This window comes from Heliangelus exortis, chromosome 2 (assembly GCF_036169615.1).
Source record: "Heliangelus exortis chromosome 2, bHelExo1.hap1, whole genome shotgun sequence".
NCBI classification, from domain to species: Eukaryota; Metazoa; Chordata; class Aves; order Apodiformes; family Trochilidae; genus Heliangelus; species Heliangelus exortis.
This window is the reverse complement of record NC_092423.1, coordinates 36002341-36027135: the sequence shown is the minus strand read 5'-3', so window position 1 is coordinate 36027135 and position 24795 is coordinate 36002341. Positions and strand designations below refer to the sequence as shown.

The window sequence follows — 24795 nt, the reverse complement described above, 5'->3', positions numbered from 1 at the left end:
AACTTCTTGCATTATGTGATAATTCGTGGCACTGTGGAACATTAATCGAGAAACTTGGAAAATATCCTTTTATGGAGGAAGAAAAGCAGGTGTGTAGTTATCACAAAAAGCATTACAACATGCTGTTCCCTGCATATGTTCTGTGCAAAACTCTCTGCCTGTTTATTATTTCTGATACACTAGCAAAATTTATAAAGTTCAGAGTGTCTGAAAATGTGATGTGCCATGTTGAATGCACAAGTAGCTCTTGATAAGTGGGAGGAAACGTATGGCTGAGATTATATTTTACATGCTGTTGAGTAACTTGAAACAACAAACCTTATTCTTTCAAACTGTGCTTCTGGTCTAAATTGTAAGCCTCTGAATAAATTTTATTTGCAACATAGATGCTAGTGGCAACCTGTAGTGTAGCAGCAGTGCTATTAGTCCTCAGTCTCCCAGCTTTGGTATTGTCGGGTAATTTTTTTTCATATTTTGAATTCAGCAAGATGCTACACAGTAAACAAATAGGAATGGGAGGAGTGGGCTATTTACCTAGAATGTCTATATATGCAAAAAATCAGATTTCAACTCCTGTTTTTGCAGGCAAGGACAGGGAAATATGTAATCTTTTGGAGATGGTGTCTAGGTATCTCAAATACTTGAGTTCTAAATTAATATGGAATAGAAACCTCACTTCCTGGAACAAGGTTAGAATCATCTGAATTTGTAATTTATATTTTCTTAAACGGTAAAAACAAAAAAACCAAACCAGACAAACAAACAAAACCCCAAAACTAATCTATTTCAGACTAGTCAGAGTCTCTAGTTAACATTTTGCTAAAACATTTGCACCTGTAGCATAGAGGGTACAACATATGTGAATCTCTTTCATACGTTCAGGTTTACCTTAATAACCTCTGTTGCTGAGCACTTTGACAGAAGGGAAAATCTGATGGTAGTCTTCTGGCTTCTGAAAGTATTGGAATAGGATTCTTTTATTTTATTTTCCCTGAAGGACCATGCTGCGGCTCATGGTAACTATATGATACCTAACTATGAGTGTGATACTTGCCAGTCAAATTAAATGGAAAACTATAAGGAAAAATTTAATTTTGGAGCTGAAAGACATTGAACTGAAAGTCGTGAGAATAATTTTGAAAAACAGAGTGTTAGCAATTGTTATTATTCTATTAAAATTGAATATTTTACGGACAGCAGAAGTGATTCCCAGTGAAGGTAAAAGCCCATTGTGAACTTGAAGGAGGAACTGATAGTTCTGTGAGATCTTGGAGACTTACAAAGTAATAGTGACTGTAAGGCAGTCTCCCTTTCTCCATACCACTTCTGAAAACTGAGCTGGCAGCTCTATCAGCAATTATGTATAGGGTTCCAGTACAAGGAGAACTGGACAGATTCATGGTCTCAGTGCAACAGTACTGTGTTCTTCAAAGCCAAGGTGGGGCTACTGTGGATAGGCTTTATATTGTGCCATAAAACTTATATGTAAGCATTTTCTGAGTTTGGTTTGTTGTGTTATTGTTCTTGTTTTGCTTTACTTTTAATTACCTGACATACAGACAGACACTTGTCCCTCCTGGAGGCTCTATCTGAGCTGCTTGTCCTAAAAAGTGAAAATCAGAGTCTTTTTTCCAGAGAAAAGAAGAACAAACAAATGGTAACAGCAAGAAATAAAAACAGCAATACTGCAAAATAGCAAGAAACCAAAAAGCATCTCTTCCAGAATGTGCAGTGGCTATGTAGATTAGGCAGTGCACTCTCGTTTCTTTCCTCCAGTGTCTTTCTCCTGAAAGAACATGGGGAAGATTTGCCAATGTAAGTGAAATAATTGTACTGTGGATCATTATCAGGTAGCATTTAAAGAGTCATAGTACCAGCCTGAGCAAGTTACTCATACCAGTGTGGAAGCTGCTTGTGTGTCTGCACTTTCTTTGTGTTTGGTGTGGGTGTTTGTGTTGGTGTGGTTTTTGTTTGCTTTGGTTTTGTTCAGGTTTGGGGTTTTTTTAATAGCGTTTTTTGTTATTATTATTTACACATTAAACCTTCTGAGCTAGGACCTATGTCTCTATTTATTTACTTATTTTTGCCAACAAAAGAGATTATTTTTTTTCTTCCAGGAATTTTTGAGGGAGTAATTTCTAAAAACCAATATGAAGTTGAAAAACTCTACCCCTTAAACAAATGAACACAATAGCCTCAACATGCAAATAAGGCCACACATCTGCTCCATCTTCTAGTCTTGTTCTGCAGTGAATATCTACAGAATCACTTGCTATCCATGCCACTAGTGTTTCTCCTTTTAGCAAAGTAATATCCCAAGCTCTACACTGCCATCATGTTACTCGCAACAGAGGGTGGGTGTGAGCTATTGTGCTTCAAGCCTAAGAAACTTCCTACGTGCCCAATCTGGGAGCCCCCAGACGGCAACTGGTCCCTTCGCAGCCCCCGCCCTGTTCCACCACAGGTAGATAAGGTCGCTCTTCCCCTTCTCTCTCCAGCCCCTCCTTCCTCCGTCTCACGGCTGGTTGCCCCCTCCCCCTTGGCGAAAGGGAAGGGGGTGCATACGCTGCTTGCCGAGGGGGGGGTTCGGACCTCCGGGCGGCGGCTCCGCACCTGTGCGCTGGGCTCCGCGGTCGCCCCTCCCGGCAGCCACCGGCGGGGGCGGGAGAATTCCGCGGTGTCGGGGCTGACGAACGGGGGGCTCCCGGCGCCGGAGGCGGCGCGGCGGCATCCCCATCCTCCTCCCCCTCCCATCCCGTCCCTCCCTTCCTCCCTCCCTCCGCCTTCTCCCTGCCTTCCCCCGGGCGCCCTCTGCACTTTCTTCTCGAACCACCCTCGTAGGCAAACTTTGATGGGGAACCTCGCACCAAGCTGGAAAAATGCCTGTTATGAAAGGATTACTGGCACCCCAAAACACCTTCCTCGACACCATCGCCACCCGGTTTGACGGCACACGTGAGTCCGGGCTGGGGCAGCGGGCGTCGTCTGCGGGCGTCAGGAGAAGGGAATACATGGGTGGCACTGTGCATCCCATGGGAGTCTCCTCTTCCCTCCCCTCCGCCCCCCGGGGGTTTCCTTGGTATCAGAAGCCGGTAATGAGGAGGGGGAGGCGAGGGAGTTCCCAGCGTTTCCCGTTCTCCTGTTTGGCTTCTCCACAAATTTACGGGTGAGGAAGGTGCTGGGTCCCCTCTCCTCCAGACTCCCTAAGCAGCGGTTCCTGGAGGGCTGGGGCCAGGGCTAGCCGGGCTGTCGCTGGAGCCAGGATTTCTGTAGGAAAGTTGTGCGATGGGCAGGGTCCGGGGCTTCCCTTCCCGCCGCGCTCCCCTGGGCAACCAAGAGACTGCGAAAGAAAAGCAGTCTTCAGGGCTTTGTCAAGATGTTGGGGGATTTTCTTGGTTTCTTTGGGGCTTTTTGTGTGGTTTTCCTTGCTTGCTTCTCAACCCCGCTATTAAACCTGAAAGCTGAATTCCCTTAAGTGGGGCTGAGCACCAGGAGCTGTTGCAGGGTGTTGGTGGGAGGGTGGCAGGCAGGGCACTCGCTCGGCAGAGACCTTCAGCGGCGGCGCTGGCAGCAGCGTCCCCCGTGCAGCACCGTGGACAGCGCCCGGTCCCGGGTGGCTCCCGGAGGGGCTCCGCTCCCCGCCGCCTCCTCCCGCCCCGGCGGCTGCTCCCCGGGCAGGGCGCTGCCTCAGCGCTCGGAGATGCCTCCCACACGGGAAGTTGGCTTTCTTTCTCCTCCCCCTCCAATCCTGTGGTTTTGGAGTTGTTAATCTCTTGAGTTCCGTTTCTTCTCTATTGGGGGGCTCACGCCTATGGTAGAAAATAAAAGGTGGTAAGAGAGAGCAGCTCTGGAACTCCCTTGCCTCTAATTCACTTGGAACACAATTCATTCATCCCAAGTGGAGGAAAAGAAACTCAGATTTGAGTCACTGTCAGCTGTTCCTTAGCCAAAACCAGTGCAATCTACTGGGTTTGATGTCCTCTTGATTATGTACCTACTGGCATTTTCTCGATGGCTCAGCTAGTGTGTGATTAAGACAACTGAACTGTAATTATTCTATCAATAAGTTGTAAAATGTCAAAATTATACAGTCATTGAGATAAATTGCAGAGAAACACAGAACTGTATTAGAATGGCTCTGCTAGTCTGAGGCTACATAGCTAATTATTGTTCAGGGCTGTATGTAATTGATACTTCATTATAAAGCAATCCTTCTTAAGACTACTTAAATGTACCTTCAAATTCCTTTTACTACAGAACTCAAATCCTTTTTTCCCCCCCACCCTCCAACCTTTTGTTTCTGTAAGTCTTATCAGTATTACATACTTCATCCTGAAGCATGCACCTTTAGTAGGAGTTTTGTTGTCATTTGCCAGAAAAGCATTTCTTCCCTGTTTTGTGCTCATGATCCTTCTCCTTTACAATGGCTTCTTTTCAAAGGATGGAGCACACTGCCTATGAGCTGTACACACAAACATTTCACAATTTCCATATTCTTCTTAAGATTCAATGTGACAGGTAATATTAGTGACGAGAGGTATGTCTTTTATTAAATAAAAACTAGAAAATTGTCTAACTCCCATCTTCTCGGTGATACCAACAGGCATACATGGTAGAAAGTCTGTTGCTTAGATGGATTTTATGGACAAATGTGGCTACTTTTTGAAAGCACTGATTCTATTAAGCTTCATGAAGTCATTTGGGGGATTCTTTTCTTAAAAACTGGGGTCTACTTCTTCTTAGTTTTCTCTGAGATCTCTTATTCTAACTACTAATCTACTTTTTTCCTGGGATGTAATTTTAAAAAATAATGTAATATGGTGCTTAAGTACCTCAAAAAAGTACAGGACATTGCATTTTATTATGAATAGTGGCATGTCTCATATTTTATTGTTTTTTTTAGGAGGGGCTTTGGGTTTGTTGTTGGGGCTGGTTTTGGGTTTTTTTTAGCATCTTTGATTTTGTTTTTTATATTAAACAGGCCTAACCTAGAAGTCAACATTGTATGATTATCAGTATGCGAAGTATTCTCAGAAGTTCATAAGGGAAGACACTTTTTTTAACCTCGTAGTCAGTCTTTTCATCTAATAAAATTAGATGAACCTTTGGAAGAAGGTACTATTCTAATTCGTGGGGTGACTTTCAATTTATAGAATAAAATACTATCTCTCTTAGACCGTTAGAGTAAAATGAAGAATCAACCTAATGCTTTCTCAGAAGAAATTTATGTATACTTGTACACCTATTATCTCAATTTAAAATCTTCAGAAATAGCAGAAATAGATCATCTCCTTTGGCTTTGATACATCACATTTTTTCCTTTAACAATGCAAGGTTTATATATTAAAAATATCGGTAAACTGACCTTTTTGTTTGTTTGTTTTAATAAAACAAAGTAGTTTTGCAAAATGTGTATATGATTCTGGACATCAAGAAAAACATTAAAGCAATTTTGTTTTTATTTAAATTGTCCAGGTGATATTACTGAAGTTGGTCAAGTGACTAAAGCTAGAAGTAATACCAATGGCTAATCCTTGCAGGAATCAGTCCTTTGTCTTCCTAGTTTTGCAGGTGATACAGTCTGTGAAAAAAATGGAGGGAGCAATAGCAATACATTGCACCAAACCTGAGGCTACATTTCATAAATTACTTTGACCTCATGCATGAAGATATTTAAATGTTAAAATACAAGTTTGTATTAAAGGGCCTTTTTTTGGCTGTTTTAACATAGTCTGTAGTTGACAGACCTCCTTTCAATTTTAAGCCTCTGGGAAGCATATATTATGTAGTCATCAGTGATAGACTAATCCACCAATGCATCTTTAATCCAGAAGAGGGATAATTCTAATTCTGGGCAAAAGTGCAAGAAGGGATTCCAGATAATATTAGAAAATATACTTTGCTTTGCACAGAATTTTACAAAAAATTCATTCACATAAAAATTTTAATTTTACTAATGCAATGATTCATTTTTAATTAGGAATTTCAAATCACATTATGAAAAAAAAAAACATATTCCAAGTAAGCATAGGTGACAACTGTGTGACAGATACTTCAACTGCTCAGAATTCTTATGGTAGATCTTTTGTATTACTGTGTGCATGTTACACACATGTATTCTTTACATATGAAACCAGAGAATTAGCTAGAAAAACAGAATTAAAATAATGTAGAGGTGACCCTTAATAGTGCATGATGTCCCAGGGATCTCCCTCTGTGAAGTTCCCATTACCTGTGTTGCATATGTGGAATAACAGCTTTAAGGGTTTGCCTGTCTGTGTTTTTATGGCAGAGCTCTTGGATCAGCCCATCATGGCTTCACCTTCTTACATCTCTAAATTATTTTGGGATTTTTTTTGTTGTTTTGGTTTTGGGGTTTTTCTTGGTTTTTTTTCCCGGCATCATAGTTTAACTCGGTGCTTTCTCAAAGGGCTTTTCCCCCCAACAACAGCTAAGCACTGGGTCATCCAAACACTTTTTTTTCTCCTCTATTAGCAATGTGTTTATGGTTATTGCTAATTCTGAAAACCAACATAAGCATTTTCAAAGTAGGATTTTTGTTTGGGTTTCTGGAGAAATTTTTTTGTTATTTGTGGTTTTGAGTTTTGGTAGTATTTTTGTTTTGTTTTGTTTTAATTTGCTTGTTTGTTTTTTCCCAGAGTGTCAAGGCAAAAATATGATTGTGTGAAGTGTGAAAATACTTCAAACATAATCCCATAGCTACCCTCCCCTCCAAATATTATGAAATTAAATGTCTGAAGTGAGTTACTTCACTTTAAGCTTTTGAATGGAAAATTTGTACATTCTTGCTTCTTATCCCTACTTCAAATAGGAGAACCATTCAGAAATGTTTGCATGGTATAAAATTGTTCTCTTGCATTGTCAGACGTATATATTAAAACCTCCACTTTCTGGATGTACTATTTATTTATTGAAATAGATTACTCCACACCAGAGGTAGTAGTTTCTGCAAATTTATAATATTTTTTTCTCAGACAGCAAAGCTATAAGAGATTCAGTAAACAGCCTCATTAGTTTTGTCTTAAAAAAAAAAAAGAAAATTACAATTTTGTGTGTGTTTGTACTATAAAATTACAGTGAAGTTCTATAATTATATCTTGTGTCTATCAAATATGATCAGTTTCCAAATTAAGTGTGTACTTCCACATCCTTTTTAACAATATTACATGAACAGTCTAATCTGAAGATCAAGCCGAGTTAATTCTTTCTTGCTCACTGTCAATAGTGATAATTTTATAGTTCCCTATTTGTGGAACAACTACATTCAGATTTGTTTTCTAATTGAAAACTTGCTTAAGTATTAACAGGCAGACCTTTGTACCCAGGCAGTATTTTTCATATTTTTTTTTTAATACTTCCCAATCAAATGGATTCAGTTTTCCAGTTTCTTTGGGGTTCCAGTTGGGTTTCCAGCTCCTGCGGGGTGATCAGAAGGTACACGATGAGAACACATAGACTGAAGCATATCAAACATGGTGTCAGTGTGCTTCTACTGGTATCGTAGAACAAGGTTGTCTTTTTCAAATAATCAGTAGTTGGTACAGAAATGAAAGCCTTTGAGTGCAGTGATCTTTCTAGTTTGCAGGGGCAGATACTTTGCATTCCTCACAGTCAGCCCCATCATTTGCTTTTCATTCTCAGAAGTGAACTGGTGAGGTTTATTAGGCTGAGCCAATGCACGAACACCATCTGCAAATTTGGGGTCAAATTCTGTCTCATTCAGATTGAACCTCATCCTCTCTAGAACAGTCAATGTGCTTCTTAATCATAAAATGGTTGTCACAAGAACTTCAAAGGCAGCAAGGTACTTCTTGGCTACTGGTGCTACTCATCAGTTCTTCCCCAAATAGGCTCAAGGAATTGCAACAGTGTCAGGTTGAGGATGGGTTTTCCAGGAGGAGGATGCTACTGATCAGACTCCAGGATCAGAATGCTCCACTTCCCAAGGACAAAAGTCTGTTCCTAAAGAATGATGAAAGGCTCAAACTATGGAAAGCACCATCATCATCAAAGAGCCTTCCAGACTTTGACAGGGGAAAAGACAGTGGCCTGTTAAAACTCTCTGAAGATGTGGAGGTGCAGGAAAGGCTCTCTGGAGAGTGTAGGGATGTGGTGAGTCAGACAAAGGGAAATTTCCCAAGATGTATATATAGATGTATGTATAGTTTGTCTTGTCTTGCCCCTTTACTTCTGTTCTCGGAAAAGTAAATAATGTGATGTTTTGAATCAATAACGTATTTGTCACTGCAAAAGTGTGCTGTCATCACAGGAAAAAAGTCTTTTCTCAGCTCAGAGATCAGGGGAAGCAAATACCTGGATTTCGGTACTTGTCTCTAAGACATGGTCTCTGTTACAGTTTGCTGTAGCTATTTCTAAAAAAGGCAAATGTGATTTTGAATATAAATCAAGGGTCGGATGTTGAAATCCATGTTGTGCAATTGCTTTTTGCTGAAACTGAGAGGCTAGATTAAAAAATTACTTGAAGCATATTTTCCTATTGTTTCAGCACAAGTGTTGGGGATGTAGAACCTCACCACTTAAGGTTGTTTTATTTGGATATCTTTGCTTTCTGCAGCCATATTAACTTCTGAGTCTTACTTGAGCTGAAGTGGACCTGCAAAATATGGAATTGGAGGGATTCAGAAGCATCTTAAGACCACTTTTCTTCACTAATTCTTGAGTTCTGGTCCTCAGAATCTAGTTCAAGGAAAAAAATAAGTGTGCAATTTTTAATATCAGATTGCTGGAAAATTGTAATTATTGTGTTTTATCCAGAGAGCAAGTTATTGCTAGATATGAAAAACATCAAATACTGATGTATTTGAATTGTCAGTTGATGATCTTTTAATTTTTGGTAGAAAAAATTTAGAGTGATAATCCTGCAGTGCATCCATTTAAAAAGCTGTTTAGTTCATTAAGCACATCACTTTTAAGTCAAAGGTTGAAGGTTGCTTGTAGATGTGAATTTAGTAACACTGATTTCAGAAGTGAACTCTATTTGAATTCAAGATGAGCATTTGAAATTTAAGAGTGGGAAAGAGTCTTTAAAGAAAGGATTTTTTTTTTTTTTTTTTTTTTTTTTTTTTTTTTTTTTTTATGAATAATACAGGAATATTATCCTTCATGTTGTTTCTGGTTAGAATTTTGTATGTGAGGTTAAGAAACCTGATACTCAATCCAGTGATCAAATCAAATCTGTATATTTGGATATATATTTGAATGAATATGTACTTTATCAAAGGATTACTGAAGGAACTCTCTGAAGAGTTTCAAACTCTTAGACAATTATGAGGATTCCCACTAGAAATGTCTGTAAATGGTGGATTTTTTTCATTTTCTTTTCCTTCTCCAAATATATGATACTATTTTATTCTCTGATAACATTTTGGTGAGTAAATAAGAAATCTGTTTTCAGATTAAACCTACTGATACATTCCGCTTCTCTTTTAGCTTATTTTTATTCTGTTTATATAGATAACATTTTCAAAGATAGTCCCAGTCTTTGGCTGCAAAATAAATGTGCTCAGAGTGTTGTTCAGAACAACTGAACAAAAAAACCCCACCATAACCACTGCCTCAAGCAGATGTAGAAGTGTAAGCAAATCCATGTGCATGAATATATTACAATAAATTAGGAAAGGTACCGGTTTACAGAACATTAGCTACTGTTTGTACTATTCTGATGTAATGCATTTTTGAAAGAAAAGTAACTTGCCAGATGTACCCTGGAAAATGTGAAAACAATAGTTCTGCATTTTCATGAGCTAGCTTACTTTATCTTGTGTTAGAGTGTCTAGAAGCAGAGAACAATCAACGAACAACCTTCTCCCAAAGTAATGCCCACTCAATCTAAAAATAAATACAAATGAAAGAAAAGGGTGAGGAATAAAGAAATAAACAAAGCATTCTAAAAGAGAAAATAGGAGGGAGTCTTCCTCAACAGTTAGAGAAATCTACTTTTGGAGTTTCTCTTGCCAAGTCCTTCTGGCTCCTTCTGTTTTCTGGGACTGATAATAGTATTCAAAGACGTTGCAGCAGGTGTTGTTGTTAAAATACTGTCATATTTGACACTGAACTTCACACTAAACATCATTTGAGCATCCCTAAAGCTTAATGCTGGGCTGTCAGTCATTTAAAGGACAGCTGAAGACGATTGTGTTATAAAGCAATAAAAGTTTATAAAATAAAAGCAATAAAGTTTATAAAAAAACCAATAAAGTTTATAAAAAACCTGGTCTTCCCTGTTTATCTGACATTGTTCGTGTCAGTATTTAGATGTATGGTGTTTGGGACGATTTTAGGCTTTTTTTGAGGCATTATTATACAAATCTAATCCCTTTTGAAGAGAACACAGCTTCTAGCATGTCAGAGCTGAATTCACTTTTCTCTAGGCATTACTTATGACAGCTAATAGTCCAGATTCTAGCTCTTAGGACTTCGAATGGTTGGAAGTTGCAGGATTTTTTTGCTTTTCCTTTATCTGGAAGAAAAATTCATCTGATAAGGGTGAACCTGAAAATATCACTACAGCTCTCTTTTTTGTGCCCTTTTCTTTTTGTCTTCTATCTCTCTCAGCAGCTTGTTACAATACATGAATAGACATTCCAAATGTATGAAAGAGAACTCTAGGCTGGTCATTTTGTCATTTATTTGACTTTTAGGATGACAGAATTGTCCTAAGGTGAATAGCTAACTTGGCTGTTGTGTTTTGGTTTTGGCTTTTTTTGTTGTTTGTTTTTTTGGTTTTTTGTCTGTTTTTTGGTGGAGTTTTGTTTTGCTTTGTTTTTGGTATCAGATGTCTCCTGTGATGAGAAGAGTGTTTTTGTGCCTTTTGTAACATTTTGGGTTTAATAATTATAAACTTAATGGGAAGACTGTATTCATTTAGGGAAAATATTTTTATAGGAAGAGCAAACTTCTTTATGGAAAACCAAGCACTTACGTTGGTGAATATAACTTCAATAAATCTGTAATAATTACTGACTATTACCAATAGTGATTTCTTCATTTAATGATGCAAACGAAAGCATGCAATATTTTAATCTATGTCAACCTATTGAATATATGGATTACGTATGTGAAATACGACAGTCACTGCATTTACTAAACTGGATTGCTTCTTTATTGAGTTGAAAGCTCTTGAGATTAGTATTTTAGACTGTTGCTCTTCAAGAACAGGGGTAAGAAGTGCACAGCTCATGAAACCTGCAGTTATAGAAATGTGTTAAGCATTTCAGTAATTAAAAGTTCAATGTATAAAAGTGCTGTTAATAAACACTAATGGAAGAAGTTGAGCTATTTGTTTGCCAATAAGGGAATTTAAAAAAATCATTGTTTTTCAGAAGAAAATTAGGTATAATTTGTGGCTGTTTCAGAGCAGCATGGAAAGGAAAAGGTGAGAATAGCTCCATTAGATGCTATGTTTCAGGAGTTATTTAAAGTGTTACTGAAATCAGCACTCCTGGTTTTAAAAGATATTGTGACTTCAATAGCCCTGTTTTAAACCAGGGTATGTTGTAACACCATGTGGGCAAGTTAGTTCTTATTTGTGGAGAAGAGCTGCTTCTGCATTGGAAATAGAAATCAGGATGTATTAGATGTCCTGAATCTCTTTGTTATATTTTTATATTTTTGCAGAAATATTTACTTATGTTGTTTTTAAGTAGACTTATATGAGATTTTTGGGGTTCATGAGGAGAGTGGCTCTGCTGATGCTGCCTTACAAAAGATGCATCGGAGAGTGATCAGGCAGATGATGACTTTTGCATTGTACTACACCAAGTTCTTCTCCAAGGAAAAGGGTGGTAAGCTTGGTGACCTCACATCAATTATGTGAACTTGTGGCAATGCAGCATGAGGCAAAAGGTGGAGGAGTCATCCTTTCCGCTCTTTCAGGTGTGCTAAAGATCATGCTGGTGAAAGCCTGCATCAAGATTTTCTTCTGGTAGTGTGCAGGTTTGCACACAAACATTCCCAATAGCTTTGACATTCCTTTAGGTGCTTGTAATATTTTCCCTCTTTGAATCTGTGATTTTTGCTTTCACAGTCATCAGTAATTGCAGATAATTATTTGTTAACTCATTTTCATGTCTGTAGCTGGTAGCAGTAAGTGACACGTGAGTTTTGAAAAAGCAGGCTATTCTCCTCTAAGTTGTATTAAAAGCCTTAAGAAATAACAGATTCTAAGTGACCTTAAAAAGAAAATTGATTTTTAAAGTTTTATTTACAGTATGTACTCAAGTGGTGAATGATTTTCAGAGGGAAGAGGGGTTACTTTTATGTAGTAAGATATATGAGTCATTCTTAGCCAAGACAGAGAAAAGGAGGAAGTAGTTGTGAAGCAGCAGTGATTGACTGGGGGGATTGCTGAGTGAGCAGCAGGTGGTGTTTTGGAATGAACTAAATGGCAGTAGCACTGTGGGAAGCTTCACTTTGGTGCAGAATATCGTCAGGGAAGCATTCCTGTGAACAAATATAGTCATGAGAGGATTAAAAGCACTTTCTTATGTCTTTTCAGAGAACAAATTACTTGCCATCCTACCTAAGCGCCATTCGGCAGTCTTGGGTGTCAAAGGCCAATGTATGGTCATTAACATCTTGGTAAATGTTTAGAATTGAGATCTTCCTTACATCATATTGTAACATCTAGCTGGTTGATATGGCAGAAGGAAACAATTAAAAGTTAGGTAGCTGACTGAAAAAGCGTAGTAAATTGATGAGAAAAACTTGTTTGTTTTGTAGTTGCTGGGGTTTTTTATATTTTATTTTACTACTTTGAAAAAGGGAATGAGGAGCTAGGCTTATTTGCTTTGTTTTAACTTATTATGAGTTTTGTTATGTAAGGATGGCTGGACAGCACATAGTTTTGTTTTCCATAAATTTGCTTATAGGATGTCTGAAAGTCTGCTGTGTTTTGTGTGTTGGCCATCTATCCTGCCCCTACCCCAGAACTTCCCACTCTTACTGTTGGGGTGGATCAGATCTGACCAAAGAGATGCTGAGGAGCTGCGGATTGCATCCTGGTGGTGAAGGGTCCCATCTTAATGCTATGTGTGGGGCTATGACTTAACAGCAATTCTGTGTTGCTTTCCCAGGCAGCCGATCGATCCAAGCAGCAGAGGCAGCAATCAGCAAAAGTCAGGATGGACAGGTGGAAATTACTGCAGACATTTAAACTCATTAGTTATAACTCTTATACAAATACAACAGGCAGCTGCTGAGCTGTTTTCATACTTCTATGAGGAGGATCCAGATGGGGACCTGAGGTTTTGCTTCCAATTACAACTCAGTGTTAATAACTGAAGCTGACAGTGAAAGCAGTGATTCTTGGAGAATTGCACAGAGCTGTTGTCTGCCTCCAGTTAGAGATATCTGAATTGCTCTTTTTCTCACAGTTTTTGTCCTAACTAAACAAAATAATTATGTATCAGAAATGAGCTTCCTCTTGACCCCAACAGTGTTTGCAGAAAAGCAATTATCTGTCTGGACCTTTCAACCCTTTGTATTTCAAGTATATTTACAAATACATAAACATCTATGCAGGTGATAACCTGCTTTAATTACAGAAGGATGCTTTAGTTAGGAGAAATAGTTCATGTATTCATCTTTCTACTGAAGAGCCTTCTGGGAATGATTGCTTGAACCCTCAGGGAAGCTACAGGCTTTTTGTTCCTGTCTGTTGTAGTGAATAATTTTAACATTACTAATTTCTGATGTCTTTTTCGTGTTGTTTGGATTTTGTGGGTTTTGGTTGTTTCTTTGTTTGGCTGGGATTTTGGGGGGGGGGAGGGATTTAACATAAATAACAAGGTGATTTGGTATCAATATCATCTGAAATAGAACAAAATACTGAAGTGAGAGCTTTTATATAAATACATATATTTGATTACTCACAGAAACCAAGAGACAAGAAAAAGCTTTCTTCCAGTGCAGACATGAGTGAGAGGGGGAAACCAGCCACGAAGTACTTCACTAAGTAAGGTGCATAGTACAGGTAAACTGTCCAATTGGCAATCTCACAAGTGACAAGGAGACACAGGTTGTGCCTCTTCCAAGAAAGCAGGAGATCAAGTTCAGGGATTTATTAGCCACCTAAATAAATAATCTGGAGCTATAGTCTTTCATTCACCTTTCATCCTTAATCTGCTTTTAAAAACACAGTTAGCTTTTATGAATTCTTTGTAGGCATTGCCTTCCCACTGAAAGCAAGCCAAAGGCAGACAGTTCAGCAACAGAAGTACTGTGTGTCCCACACTGTGATGGATAGATCTTAATAAGCTGAGGTTTGAGAGCTGAGTGAAATTCTTACAGATAAGAGGTTAGAGTTAATTGAAGGAATTACAGTATATTTTGTGCTTCATATGTCATTTTCTACTAACTGTCATTGAAAAGAAAAACTTCAAGGGGCAAATTTAAAGGTTAGGAGATATTTTCTGCTACCTTTACCCATTCTGGTGTATGTTCAGATGACTTTCTAATATGAATGAGAATGAAAAGACAGACTGAGGGGTTTTTATATTTATAGCATGAAAATGTCTCCTAAATCTTTTTAATGCTCAGTACATAAAATTTACTGCTTGTGTTTAATTAAAATGTACATATTAATTATTTTGTTTGAAATATTATTTTAAGTGAAGTTAATGAGAGAATCTTTGTACTAGTGTTTCTTAGTTTGGTAGCTGCTGTTTTTCTGGTTATTAAACTTTGACATACTGCTGTGCAGAGCACAGTGATTTTATTTCATTTCATCTGTTTTAATGCTCAGAGTATTGTGCCAGTTTGCATAGCACTTGAATGTTTTAGGTGTTCATTTATCATGGTTAATTTGTGGCTTCCAGGGAGAGTTTGTGAATGGTGCAATAAACTAAAAATAAGAACAGTTTGCTCCTGAAAGCAGGTGCTTCCCGATTCTTTTCAGGCTTGGAAAGCAAAGTCCGTGGCAGTAAAAAACTGCAGTGAGTATTCTGACAGCCTGGGTGTGAAAAAAAAAAAAAGTGAATCTTTGCTGTCCAACAGACCTCATAACTACCTTCTTTAGTACATAAGACAATGACATCTTGGGCCACACCATATGAAATATCTCTTGGGCAGAGGATGCAAAGTGAAAAATGCTTTCCAGCCAGACTTGGTCCGACTCCATGCCCCTCTGTTCTGCTGCAGGGAAGCATCAGTGCCTTTCTCTTTTCCCAGGAATCTGTGTGCCAGATTAGTACCTGATTAGCAGATCAAATCTCAGGGATGGCAGCTGCATACACAGTGTGGGCACCTGGCAGGAAAAGTGTCTAAAGTACTGTGTGATATTCAGGCCTGTGTGCTGGGATTATTAGGCAAGAGCCATGAGCTGTTCTCTGTATTATCAAAAATGTTTTCATTCTTGGGTATTATTTTACAAATTGAATCTACAGAAATTCAGTGTCTTTGTGCCATTACTACTATTCCACATTAGGGAATACGTCTGTTGCTGTTAAATTCCCAGTGCTTCCTAGATGAATTCATACTTGGAAGCATAGGATGTGATTATGAAAAACAAAAACTCCTGTGGTTCTGAATCAAAATATTTATCTTCAGGTTTTATTAATCCAAATTTTTTTAGCCATTCTGCAACTTTATCGGGCTATATTCTTAAAAAGTAATTTTCAGAAGCCTTTTGTACTGCTTTTACTCAAGAAACATCATGATAGTCAAAATAATTTCAGGATCTCTAGTACCATCTAAATAGCTCAGCTATAGTGGCAGAGGGCTTGGTAATTGTAATAGAAGAAAAATAGAGCAGTCAGAAGAATGAAGGGTGTATCTTTCACAAGAGCAAGATAGCCTTGGAGTTAGAGTTTTGATACTTTCACAAGCAAAAGCCACCCTTGCACCTTATCTATTCCATTCTTACTCTGAAAGGGATGTATTTCATACTCTTAATTCTCTCTGTAAGATAGTGACTTTGTGAATGGCTTACTGTAAATGAGAAGCATATATCCATCCTTATCCTGCATTTCCAAAAGTACTCTCATAAAAAGATATCCTACCCAGACCAGGAAAATTAAACTCACCTTTACCTATAGTGGTGGCAAGCATGAAGGAACAAAGCACAGAACGACATAGACAAGGTCACAGAAGGTCATCCTATGTTAGAAACAGAAAATGTCTCTATTTTTCTAATCTTTGAATGTTGTCAGTCACAGACTTCGAAGAAATTAAGAGGATTTTTCATGACAAGGGTTTTGTAACAATCTACACTAGGATGAAACAGTCTGTGAAGAGGATTTCTATCTTTACTTGCAATGCATGTCTTTCACAACCTTAATAGTCAGCAAGTCAAAACCTTTTCACATAAATGTTTTTTTAAGTGCCCAGGATAAGAAAACGTTCCTATAAAAATGTACTTTCTGCTTTCCAAAAAGTTTTCCTAATAATGTAACTGTTGGGGCAAAAGTAAGAAGAAAATTACATTTTTTTAAAATAAAAGTAAACCAACAAGAGAATGCAGAGAGATGACTGGTAAGCATGTTTAACATAAATAAAAATGTAGCAACTGATTTCTGTATTTTAGCACACTGGCAGGTTTGTTATTTCATAACTTAAGGATTTTTCTGTGTGTTCTAACACTTTATGAAGCCTCAGGAGGGCATGAGGAGCTAACAGTGGTTACAGCCCTGAGGCACAGCTGCATTTGTGTTTTAGGGTACTTCAGGTAAAAATACAACCACTATAAATACTCCAAGGTGTTTGTGGTTTGTCTTCCTGTTTTCAAAATCAAGACCAGATCCTCCTAGCACTTTATCCATATGAACTTATTTATTTCTCCAAGGCAGTATCTTTTGTAGTTCCTTCAACTCAGACTGAGCAGCCTAACCTGCATTTGTCTCAAGTTCTTGGGTCAGCTCAGGTCACTTGGAAAATTCCTTTTACTGAGTAAGAGACAACTGTCCTCGAAGTGTGGGGATGTATGTTCAGTTATTTACTTGTTTACCGGGCTAGCTGTTTAAGTACTGAAAATTTTTATTTCCTTGAATACACAGTTTTCATAAGTGTCTTGTGGGAACTACAATAACTCAAGTTCTTCTCAATAACTGAAACATAAACTCAGTGATAGGTAATGTGAACTTTTAAACTCTAGCCCTGAAATTAACATTTTTAGTAATAAGTGATCATGGGATCACATCTCAAAAGGTGATCTAGATAGTCTATATATTCCTTTAAAATCATAATAATAAAATCTTTTGGTACTTAATTTCACAAAGTGCCGAAACTCTATCATTTGAATTTTGTTGAAGTGTAAGATAGAAAAATCTCTCTCCAGCTCTTGCAAATACACGAAAGGGGGAACAAGTGATTTTTGTGTTCCAAAGAACCTATGGAGCTTTGTTTCCTCTTGCAGCTGAGCTCCTATATGAATTTCCTGAAATCCAATAAAGTCAAGCTGACACTGAAGCTCTGTGGAAGCAGGGCATGAATAATTTCTCTCCTGGCTGTTTTGTGCAGCTTATACCAACTCAGCACCCTTCAGACCTCTTCTCCTTTGTTAAATTTTGCTGAAAACATGAAGGGGACTTAGTGTTGAGAAGGGAAAAGTCACTTGTGCTGTGTTTGTGTTGTTGCATAAATGCAAAACCCAATTAAAACTATCTTTGAGAGATTTGACAAGTGTGGGCAATACACAGCAGTTGTAACACTCAGAAATAGATGCCTAACTGACTCAGCATTGGTACTTTCCAAGTTCAGACATATTTAGCTTCAGTATCCTAAAAGAAATGCTTGCTGTGGTAATTATGAATCTATTGCCAGGAGAGAAGAAATGAATCAGCTGAAATGGTAAGATATGTAAGAGTCATATATGCTAGTTGTCCCTTTTATTTTAGATATGAGCCTTTTTTTCAGAAGTGCCTTCATCCCTTTTTTTAGCTAACAAACTTCTCAGTCAATGTCCCTCTCAGAAGTGAGAGTAGAAGGATTGAAGTGTTAATTGGATATTTCAGATGGAGCTTTGAGTGATTCACTTGATTTGATCTCCTGATGAAAGAAGCTCTGAAAGTGTTGGTGAACTTGGCACTCTATTTTTTTTTTTTTTTGTTGGGGTTTTTTGGTTTTTTTTTTTGTTTGTCTGCTTCACTGGTTTAAATTATTTACAGAACGGAGTATGGGAAAGTGCTTTTCTCCCTTTTGACTGTAGAGGGAATCTTGCACTCCTAATCTTTAGTGCTTCTTGGATGCATTTTAATTAGAAGTCTAAACCAGACCGTATAACCACCCTTCATAACTGCATAAAACTTGTGATAAGAGTCTTTTTAATAGCTCCTCTCAAATCTCTCGCATCTGGGAACAGTGGAACCAATTATGTTTGAGAGTTACCTTTTTTCTGCTTTTATGGAAAGATATTGTATAACATGGGCAAAACTAACCTCTTTCTTTTTAAAGGACTGATGCAGAGGGTGAGAGAGTGGTTAAAAGCATGACCATTTTGGTTTTTGTCTTGCACTTTTTTCCGTGCATCTGCTCAAAGCATATGGAACTTGAGCTAATTTCATCAATAGAAATTACTGCTTAAGTTAGCTGATATAATTCATTTGCTTGAAAGAGTTTAGAAATAAATGACACTTTAAGGAGTCATCTAGCAGCTTTCTTTTTATACAGCTTAAACTAAATCTGTTATTTAGAACACATAATTAAGCAGCTGAAGATATCTGTGGCACTTCAGAAGAGGGCCAAATTTGTTTCTATACATGGAACATATCTGGGCATGAGTGGTTCTTTTTTTAGATGTGACATGGGTAGCAGTCTTAATATGCACACAATGTATTTTCTGGTAACTATATTATCAGTTATTTAATACCTTTATTATTGCTGATTAGTGTTTTATTGATGCCTAAAAATATACTTGAGGAGTATGAACTTCATTGGTTTAGTGATGAAGATCATGGTCTGGTTCCTGCTTGTATTTTTTTTTTTTTTTTTAATATTAGTATAAATGCTAATTTAATGACCAGTGACTTTCACCTTGTATGGTACTTCTAATCAGCTCTGCACTCTGTTCAGTTATCCCCATGAAAACCATTTCTTCCAAAAATAGCAACATTACCTGGTATGCAGTGTCAGAACATCATGTAGCTGCTAGGGTCTCTGCTGTTCTGTGCAATGATAAAAATGCTATCAAAGTGGTTTTCACATAAACTGAAGCACCTTAAATAATTTAAAATAGTTTTATCCACTGGTAGGAAAAGCAAGGTGTGCATAGCATACATTTGTATCACAAAATCAGCATCACAAAACCACTTGTTAATATTATAAGGATGTGGTGTCCAACTTTTTGTTCAGAACTGATGACTCCAGAATGACATTTAAGGTTGAGATGAAATCTGAATGGGTCTTTTGTTCCTCCTTTAATTTATTCAAAGCCTGTATGTTTGAGCACTTTGTGGTGTCTGTAGTGTATTTCACATGCAATGGATGAGTTGCACCAACTAAAGTGACTGCCATGTCTTGTAAGGCCTGCAAGGAAGACAAAGTGGGTACAAAGACTTGGCCCAGCAAGTGCTTCTGTAATGGTCTGCCCATCAGTAAAGGCTTTGTTCATAATTTCTGGATGTCTCTTGCTCCTGTTAGCCATCAGCTCCTTCAGAATTAAGTCCATGGGAGGTGTATTTCAGTTGAATAAGGAAAATTTTTTAATTCTACCTAGGTAAGAAGCCTGAGTGGCATAAAAACACAAATTTGGGGAGGAAATTTAGGTATTGTAGGTAGTTCTAGGTTTGAGTAAAAGTCTAGCAGGGTAGAGGTCTTAGCTGTACCTTCATTCTGGCTCTTGCAGCAGTTGTTGTTATAAGGCTGAGAAAAAAACAGAATTCCTTGACCCAGTTTCCTGCCATCTTTGGGTTGAGACTCCATGTACTCCTAACTTGCAAGGGGGCTCTGAAGAATATTTAATGCTTGCAAAATATTTTGAAGATATGCGATGCCCTGAAAACATGAGTTATTATTGCTTATTGTGAAGAAATTTTTTCTTACCCTAATCCCCATTAGCACTGCTAATATTTAAGTAGAAGTGAGACAATTTTTTTAGCTTTTGGTTACTGTTGTGAATGAATATTGTTCAAATAGATTTAATTGTTTAATTTAGTTGTTTATTGTTCAATAGATTTATCCATTATTTCTGAATGCAAAGTAACTTTTTAAAACATCACAAAAAGAAACAAACTATCTTGTCTCCATGAGGTTTTTTTAATTCTTATTGCTACTTCATTGAATTTCTAAAGTCTCAGAACTTAGGTTTTCTTTTTTTCTACCTGATGTACCCAGCTAGAATCTTTTGTTGTGTGCGTGCTCCATGCTCCCTCTGTAGGAGTCAGAGGGATAAATGGGATGGATAGATCAGTGAACTAAGTAGGTGGAAGATCAGTGACTTATTTGCTGGAGACTATCAAGGCTTAAGCTGAGAATGCATTCCTGCTCCTTTTTCAGAAGCTCATTGCAGAGAAATCCTACCATGATGGATCTATTGGAAGCCCTGTCCCTGGAATACTGATCTTCCTTTTTCTTCCTTTCCTTGGCATCTGAAAGTATTTTCTTTTGCACATCTATTTCATAGTATTTATTGTATCCTTTCTTATGTTTGGTGCCTTTTTCACTTCTGTGCAGGGCTGGGTGTATGTGGGCACTCAAGCAGAATGGCAAATTCCACCTTTTGTCACTCACATCCTTTTCAGCTGCACAGCTCTCTGTCAGTCCCACTGCTGGTCAGTTACCATATCTACTATTCTTCCTTAGGAAGGACTCAGCTGGTTACTTGCTGATAAAAAAGTGCACGCAACCATGCTGACTCCCAGCTCATCATGGGCTGTGGCTTAGGCTCTTCCCTTCTTTTGAGCTCAATGAGTTTGTCCAAACCCACTCTTTAAGTGTTCATGTGCAAACTGGGTGAGTGGTGACAAGACTGAGTTGGTATGTTCTTTAAGATTTCACCAAAGAGGTTTTTAAAACACATAAAAGTAAGCTTCTATTTAATTTTACCAAGAAAAATATCTTTTGCATAGTAAAGGGAATAATTATTTCATGGGGATAAAGTTGAGAAGGTCACATTTATTTAAATCTTAACCTTTAAACCCTGTGAGTAAGAATCAGCATCCACTGGACACTGCAGATCAACAACACCATATTCACAGAGTAATATTTCAAAAGCTTTCATGTGCATGCACAGCCAAGAAAATCACAACCCTGAACAGTGAACTTTAAAATCAGATTTCTATTTGCAAGGCAGTAGGAAAAACTATTTATTTTTCAAACAATTCTGTAAGCCTTGTTTGCCATCCATTTTTCATAATAAGCTTTCATGTTAAGTGTTGTTATTTCTGCTCTTTCTTAGACAATTTCATACAGGCTCTCTGATCAGGATGTGCCATAAATATCAGAATATAAATAATCTATTATTATAAAGACATTTCATACATAGTGTGTCTATGACATGAATAAGTATGCATACATAATTTGCAAAGAAGCCTTTTGAAACATTGATAAACACATGCAACAAAAATTTGTAAAAATACCCCCACCTTTGCAAAACCTACTCACTGATGCAATAAGGATATAAAATGGAAGTTTAATACAGAAAAACAAAAGAGTATTCTTAGACATTGTTGTAAATGCAGACCATAAATTATAAATGTTCTTTCAATATTTTGGTGTGCCAGGTCATATATATGCAATATTAATAAATCAGCTTAAGGAAAATACTTAAAATATATACTTAGATGTTGCCTGGCAGTGCTTTGTGCAATATTCTATGCAAACATTTTTGGGCATCTTATTGACAGTTGATACACATATGAAGATGCAAAAGGTAGCATTTCAAAAGAATCATTCTGCTCAAATACAAATGAAAAATTCAGATTAATTATTTCTTACAGTTACTGATTTATTGTAGAAGATAGTTCTCATTTTGTTTTGTGATTATGAATCCTGAGTACTACTTTCTCAGTAACTAGATTTCTTGTGTGTGTTTTAAATGGAGAACTTCTTAATGGAAAAGATGTCTTTGCTTGCTATCTCTTCCAGTGTTATTATGTTCCATTTAATTCTGCAATTCTGTAGACTGTAATGTGTTCTCCCTTCAAAAATGTTGATAGTTCCAGTGGCTTAGCTTTGTAACTGAAAACAGAGCAAACTTGAGGCAGAGACAACTATTTGTATGACAAATTATTATAAAGAACACAGGCAGGAGAAAATCATGCAAGATGTTTAGAATAAATACTGTAGAATTAAGGAAAAAAAAGATAATAGATGGTAAGGCAGATATAATGAAGTTTGTCAACTGTCACAACCACATTACTATTTTTACAATTTTTAGTGTATATTGCTGCTTATGTCTAATGTTTAATATGATTAAATCTATGTGTACTATCACATATTTGTGAAACCACTATTCCTTTTTGACCCATTTGATGTCTTAACTTAATTTTTAAATTTTTAATGGAGCTGGAAAGGTGTGTTATACCATAGTAAAAAAAAGATTCCAGAAAATCTGAAAGTCTCACACAAAGCTGTAAGTAATTTTTTTCCTAAATATCACATAAAACTATGTCTTGCAGCCCTGTTAAATGACATGGAGAAAATTTATTTTAGTAGAGAACAAGGAATATTTCAATATCTCGCAGCACGTATTTCATCAAGGAGCCATGTATTCTGCTTTTATTCAATCAACTGCACTTGCCTTTTCTAATTCATGGTGTACCACTGCTGAAAACCAGAGTGGTGACATATCTTTCACTTCAATGAAATGCAAGGCTCCAAATTCTCCAGTTTTTTATCACTATGCAATCATTCTTGTTTATTGTCATGTGTATCATGATTATGTGGTGGGTGCTTTTGGAAATTATATCAACACTTGGTACCTTCTACTTTCCTGCACAGTCAGGTTATCCATTTAGCTTAATTATAGTATAGGGAAAACAAAATAAAACAAAAACCAACAACAAAAATACCCCATTACAAAGACATCCTATTGATTCAGAGTTTTTCAATACTGAAACAGGTAACAAGAACAAAGCAAAATTACTCCAAGTGTTTACAAAAAGTACAGTAAAAATATCCAGATGAACACATGTTTTTTTAACACAGCAATATTTCTCTACTAGGCAGTGCTATGCATGGTAAAAGGTGGGGGAAAAAAAAAATAACCTGGAAAAGATCGCATTGAAAAGCATAATAAAATCCTACATTTTTAGGAAAAAAATGTGGGGCTCTGATTACTTAGTCAGAGCTCAGATCCTTTGACTGTACTCTGTGTCCCAATTGCTGGTTTTCAAATTGTGTTCAGCATTTGGGTTCCCTTGATAAGTGGCTTTATTATCACCACTGATTTTCTCACAGAGTTGTTTTTCTTTTTGCTCTGCTTTTTTGTCACACCAAGCATCTTCTCACTTTTCTGTCTATAGGGAAATTTAGACTGGGTTTCTGTACGTATTTCAGATCCCAAGAGAAAGAGAACATCCTAAGATGACAAATCACATGTCCTGTGCTTGATAAGGCCCTAATTTAGGGCCTGTTTTTATTTTTGTTATAATTTTTTATTTTTCTTTAATTACTACTTCAATGAAAGAGGGAAGATGTTGCATTAAGGAATGAGATTTTTTTTCACTCCTGACTGTGGCCCACACTTTTGGTTTACTGGATTATATCTACTCAACTTATTTACCCTTGGTCTTTGAAATGCAGACCCTTGTAATACAAATATTTCTCGTTGTTACTTCAATGAGAAAATGTAAGTTATTACTTTTCTTGAAGTTAACTCTCTTTTGTACCCACAAAAAAGAGGGTCCTCCTCATATAGTTGCCTGTTTTTTTTTAAAATTATTAATATTTTTCTGTATTGTTTAATTTAATAATATTTGCTGTCTGGGAGTTTTTCAGGGTTTTGCATTGCTTTGACCAAGATCAAAATTTGATGTTTAGATCTTCATAGTGTATGTCTGCCTAAATATGTATGAATATTTCAAAACTTCACTTTTTATAAAGGAATTTCTATGAAACATTTGAACTGAAGCGGTGCAAATAAGGGATTCTTTAATTTGGGGATCCTAGCAGAGTTAAATAAAATCCCAAGGAAAAAACCCCAAACAAACCAACCAACAATGAAAAAAACATAAAAATTTAAAAATAGAAAATGGTTTTGAAGAATATTTCCCTTTTACAGATTAAAAAGCCACAGTGTCTGGCATGAAATCAACCACAAAATTCCCCCAGTATATGGAATTATTTCAAGTTAACGTAAAGTGTCTCAGGAAGTGCTTCTTACTAACCATACTTCTTGTTGTTTCTAGTTTAGTTTTTGCTAACTTTAGCTTCAGATACAGAATATGTTAAAAGCACCTTCCTGGCATACGGTGCATCCTAGGGTTATCTTCTGCACTGTGGTATATCTCAGTAATTATGGAATAATATCCCTACAGCAATTAAACTAAGGAGTGTTGCTGATTTATTTTTAATATTCTCTTATCTATTTTAATATAATACAGCAGGTAGAAATCAGAGACAACCTGCCATCAACAGAACAGCCCTTAGAGGTGTGTTAGCATTTCTGCGAGAGCTATATAGGTAGTAGATAGATCATAATAAATACAAGCAATTATATGAAGCTTAAGGATCCATGTCAAAGTGAAGATAAATAGGTAACAGAATGGTCATTTTCTGCTTCTGATTCATCTAGTATATTTAGAAATGGAGAGTCCTAAATTACAGAAGAGTTCCCAAACAAGAAAAGCTACTCTGACGTTTTTTAGTTTGTGTTGCTTA

The 24795-nt window shown here is 37.1% G+C and overlaps 1 protein-coding gene and 1 long non-coding RNA gene across 3 annotated transcripts in view; one reads left to right on the top strand and one right to left on the bottom strand.

Moving 5' to 3' along the window:
* LOC139792353 (uncharacterized) overlaps positions 1 to 24795 on the bottom strand; it is a 414091-nt gene that overhangs the window by 99395 nt on the left and 289901 nt on the right. The gene's annotated exons all lie outside the window — the stretch shown is intronic.
* Positions 2790 to 24795, top strand: part of KCNH8 (potassium voltage-gated channel subfamily H member 8) — a 170537-nt gene continuing 148531 nt past the window's right edge. The window contains exon 1 of the mRNA XM_071735531.1: positions 2790 to 2955. Within this exon, the coding sequence (XP_071591632.1) occupies positions 2880 to 2955 (76 nt within the window). The 5' untranslated portion in view covers positions 2790 to 2879. The remainder of the gene's footprint in view (positions 2956 to 24795) is intronic.